The following is a 4,783-nucleotide window of genomic DNA, read 5'->3' as shown; positions in this document are numbered from 1 at the left end:
TGCCACTACTGATTGTGGTTACACTGGCCTGTATTCTTGTGTGCTGATTGTAATGGTGGTGGTGGTGTGGTGTGACTCAGGTCATCCTTTGTTTTCTTTTTTTGCATGCATCCCTACAGTCTAACTAATCTTTCACCTGTTGGGATTATCTTTTTTTTGTTTCTTAGTGTTAATGTGTTTTGTGTGTGTTTTTGCTCTCTCTATGTTTATCCTATAATAATTATTATTGCTACTCCATTGTGTGTGTGTTCTTGGAGACTCTCACTGTGTGTGCACCTGGGCTTGCACTATGATGATGATGAACTGCTTTTTGCAATGAGAAAAAGAAATGATTACAGATGAATTTATATTTATAATTGTTTATACACGTATAGACTAACACCCATAATTGATGTATTTCTGTGTTTATTGGGTAAATTGGGCTCAATTGTTTAATTGTTTTTTAATGGTTTTGCTGGGTCTTGTTTGTGTGGTGCCCATTTATTGGACTCTTTATTATTTATACTTTTTTTCTTGGTTTGTGTGAGGGAATCTTTTGTGGTTTTATCCTCCTCTGTCTATGTGTGTATGTGTCTGTTGTATTTTGTTTTTATGTTGTTTCTTTTTTTTCTTTATTGTTTGTTTTAAATGCGTAAAGTAAGAGGAAAAACTTTTGCCGAAAGGATGTTGCATCGTATATTCTGTTTGCTGGCTTTGCTGCTGAGTGTTGTTGTCTGTGTTTCTGTGTCAGCTCAGGGGGTTTCTCATTCTCAAGCACCTTCTCATGGTTCAGTTAACGCTGCTGCTTTTTCGCATCTCGGTGGTCCTACTGATGTACAGCTAGGCTCTCACGGTTCTGGTGTTCCTCCGCACCCTAGTGCTCCTCATGCTGCTATTCCTGGTGCTCCTGGTGTTGGTCCTGTTCCTCCTGCACGTGTTGGCTCTCATCCTGGTGGAGCCGAAGCCGTTGCTGGTGTGCCAGGTATTGATAAACCTCAAGTTGATGTTCTTGTTTCTCCAGAAAATCCTGGCTCTTACCCTGGTCCTGGTTTTACGTATGATAATTGCACTTCCATTATTACTGGTGATAATGGCAAGAGGAATAACAGTCATTGTGTTCCGGAATCTTCCACAACCTCTCGTGTTGCCGCTACTGTTAACCAGGCTCCGGGTGCTGGTAAGGTTCCCGTAACAAGTGAGTCCTTTACTAATGCTGCTATTCCTGGGCATCCTGATTTTTCTGGTTTTAAGGAAAGAGCTCTACAAAGACAACCTGATGCTGGTGCTGGCGGTCAAATGGGGCCAGGGGTTGGACTTGCCCCTGGCGTTGCTGTTAATCTTCCACAAGGTGAAAGGGCTCAACCTCCTGTTCGTGGTGAAGCCCTGGTACGTGATACCGATTCTCTTGATGCATCTCCACAGACTCCTTCTAATACTGTTGGTGTACGTAATCATGGCGCAGTTGGTGCTAATGCTGTTGCTGCTATTCCTGGATTTCCTGGTGGTTATTCTGATGCTGGTATTGCTGCCACCACTCTTATTTCTCCTACAACGCCACTTGGTTCTCACCCCGGTGCTGGTCCTGTCGTTTCTCAGGATAATGGACAAGTATCAGGTTCTGCAAACACACAAAGTGGAGAGAGAGATAATCACGCAGAGAATACTATGGAATCATCAACTTCTGAAGTAAAGGTTGCAACGGCTAATCCAGGAAAGGGAAAAGAAAACGAAGTAGAAAGTGATGTGCAGCCTCCTTCACAAACTTCCACTGCACCTCCAAAAGGTAAATCAACAAGGGAGAATTCTACTACAGCCAGTACTAAGGCATCACCTTCAACCCCCACCACCACCACCACAACAACAACAACACTTCCTCCTGAGCCTGCAAACAACAAGAAGGGCGATGCAGACAGCAGCAGCAGTATCAGCAGTTCTGTGTGGGTGCGTGTACCACTACTGATTGTGGTTACACTGGCCTGTATTCATGTGTGCTGATTGTAATGGTGGTGATGTGGTGTGACTCAGGTCATCCTTTGTTTTCTTTTTCTTTTTTTGCATACATCCCCACAGTCTAACTAATCTTCCACCTGTTGGGATTTCTTTTCTTTTTTTTGTTTTTTAATGTTAATGTGTTTTGTGTGTGTTTTTACTCTCTCTATGTTTATCCTATAATTATTATTATTGCTACTCCATTGTGTGTGTGTGTGTGTTCTTGGAGACTCTCTCTGTGTGTGCACCTGGGCTTGCACTGTAATGATGATGATGATGAACTTTTTTTTGCAGTGAAAAGAAAAGAAATAATAATAACAGATGAATTTATATTTATAATTGCTTATATACACACATATAGAGTTACACCCATAGTTGGTATATATTTCTGTGTTTACTGGGTAGATTGGGCTAACAGTTAATATCTGTTTATTTGCTTGATGTTTTTGTGTGCTTTGACCACTACTGTTTTGGTAGAGTGAAAATATAATAAGAGAAATATTTATATTCATAATTGCTTATTAACTCAAGTGTACCCCGTTCTCTCCGATCTGCGTGTTTGGATGTGTCGCTGGTGGTACTCGTAATTTATTTTTACTTTTATTCGGATTTTTGATAGGTGCTACTTTATTCAGAATTTTTTTTCTTATATTCGGTGTATTGTTTTATTTAATTGTTTTATTCCTTTTTTTTTGCAAATTTGCTTCTTCCTTATTTTAGCTTGTTTTTTGTTTTGTTTGTTTGTCAAGGTTTCCTCAACAAAAAAGAAAATATCTTTCCATGATGTTGTTGCCCAGCCGTTTGTTGTACTTATTGGCTTTGCTTCTGAACGTTTTGTGTGCGTGTGCTGTGACTGGTGAGCTTGAAGTCAAACGTTGCGATGGTGGTAATTCTGAGTGTCTTCCTCCTGCACCATTTCAACAAGGTTCCCATGGTTCCGGTGAACTTCCTGAATCTACTGATGATGTTCATTCTCTTAATCCTGCACTAGAAATACCGGTTCCTGTTCCATCTGGTCCTGAGTCTCGTATAGCTGAAAGCAGTAAACTTCACAAGGGGGATGTAGATGTGCAGGATCAGCCAACACGAGGTGGGACTGCGCTTCCCAGTGGAGAAGAAGATCGTTCGGAAGATGAGCCTTCAATAGGAAAAGAAGACGAAATGAAAGGAGGTAGTGGCGTTTCTTTGACAAGTGATTTGAGGAATAAAGAAGGAGCAAATGGATTGCAAGGTGAAAAAGGTGAAGTCGGTCAGGAATCTCTAGCACCTGCCACTCCTCCAGCTAAACCAGCAGCCCATCCTTCTGACGCTCTAAAAGACCAGGATCGTGAACAAGGACATGGTAGTGAAGAGAAGGATTTGTTACCAGTAGATAACTCTAAACCTCAGCAGGGTGGAAACCCACAGGAGTCAACAAATAAGGAACCTCAGGAGCCACGAGATCCGCAATCTTCCAGTCAACCCAATGTGAACCATGAAGTTCCACAGGCTTCCCAACCTCAACTGCAGGGACCAATGCCTACAGTCCAAGAAGAGAGTCAGGAGAAGGAGCACAATGCAGAAAGCCAGAGTGGATCAAGTGCAAATACATCTACTAATGATATTCCAGCAACAGAATCCTCTTCCACAGCATCTACTGCAGCTCCTGCCACATCTTCACAAGAAGACACTGCTGATAATGGTGCTACACCCAGTGAGGAATCAACAACAACCACCACCATAACAACAACACTTCCTCCTGAACTCACAAACAACAAGAAGGGTGATGCAGACAGCAGCAGCAGTATCAGCAGTTCTGTGTGGGTGCGTGTACCACTACTGATTGTGGTTACACTGGCCTGTATTCTTGTGTGCTGATTGTGATTGTGTGGTGTTGTGGCTCAGGTCATCCTTTGTTTCCTTTTTCTTTTTCTTTTTTGCATACATCCCTACAGTCTAACTAATCTTCCACCTGTTGGTAATTTTTTTTGCTTTATTTTTCTTTTTTTTTTTCGTTTTTATCCTATATATGCTACTCCATTGTGTGTGTGTGTGTTTGCGCTACTGTGGGCTTTTCTTTTCACCAATGACAGCTTGCCGTGTGCCATGAGAAAAAATATATATAAGAGATACACTTTTATACATATATTAATAATTAAGTTTACAACGTTTTACACTGATAGTAGTTGTATTTGGGCGTTTACTGTAGAACGTGGGTTACTTGTTAATTTCTTTTTGTTTGATTTACCTTTGTTTGGATTGTTTTGTCCAGAGAGGAAAAGTAATAGCAAATATACATACATATTGATAATTTCCTATACGTGACTATGGAAGGATGTACTTTTGTAGTACTGTATGTGCTGTGGCAGCTGATTCTGTTTTTTTAATTTTTTTTTGCTTTTTTGATTTGAGGTTGGGGGTCCTCCGCAGTACAGTGGGATGTGTGCATTCTCTTTTTTCTCTGGAGTCGTACTGATGATTGGTACTGTAAACATGGTTTTTTGTGTGGGACTATTTTCTCTTGTTGTTGTTACAGTTTGTATTATTTCTCTGCTGCACTGTTGTGGTCTCTCCCATTCATTTTCCCTTTCCTGTGTTGTTTTTCTTTATTGTTTCATCGTTATTATTCTTCCTTTACACATGCAGATGCATCCAAGAGGGTTGAGGATGAACTGACATCCTGAAGGTGGTATTGTGATATCCGGAGACCTTGTGGTGTTTACTGGAGACACTCCCATTCCATTCTGTTGGGCTGCAAGCCTAAATGCAAGCTGAAGCATTGGGCTGATGGCATAAAGGAACACTGCAAGTAAAACTATAGCCAATGGGTGGTTTC

General features: G+C 41.1%; 2 protein-coding genes across 2 annotated transcripts; both read left to right on the top strand.

Annotated features, from left to right (window-relative positions):
- Positions 1-627: 627 nt before the first annotated feature.
- Positions 628-1,974, top strand: TM35_000571210 (uncharacterized protein; the record flags this gene model as incomplete). The annotated part of the gene is made up of 1 exon (XM_029030860.1): positions 628-1,974. The coding sequence occupies one exon, from the start codon at positions 628-630 to the stop codon at positions 1,972-1,974; it is 1,347 nt and encodes a 448-aa protein (XP_028877859.1).
- A 774-nt stretch (positions 1,975-2,748) lies between these two features.
- Positions 2,749-3,825, top strand: TM35_000571200 (uncharacterized protein; the record flags this gene model as incomplete). Its single annotated transcript, XM_029030859.1, has 1 exon — positions 2,749-3,825. The coding sequence occupies one exon, from the start codon at positions 2,749-2,751 to the stop codon at positions 3,823-3,825; it is 1,077 nt and encodes a 358-aa protein (XP_028877858.1).
- Between the last annotated feature and the right edge of the window lie 958 nt (positions 3,826-4,783).

The sequence above is a fragment of the Trypanosoma theileri genome (assembly GCF_002087225.1).
Source record: "Trypanosoma theileri isolate Edinburgh chromosome Unknown TM35_Tth_57_V1, whole genome shotgun sequence".
In the NCBI taxonomy this organism is placed as follows: Eukaryota; Euglenozoa; class Kinetoplastea; order Trypanosomatida; family Trypanosomatidae; genus Trypanosoma; species Trypanosoma theileri.
This window is presented reverse-complemented; position numbering and strand designations above follow the sequence as displayed.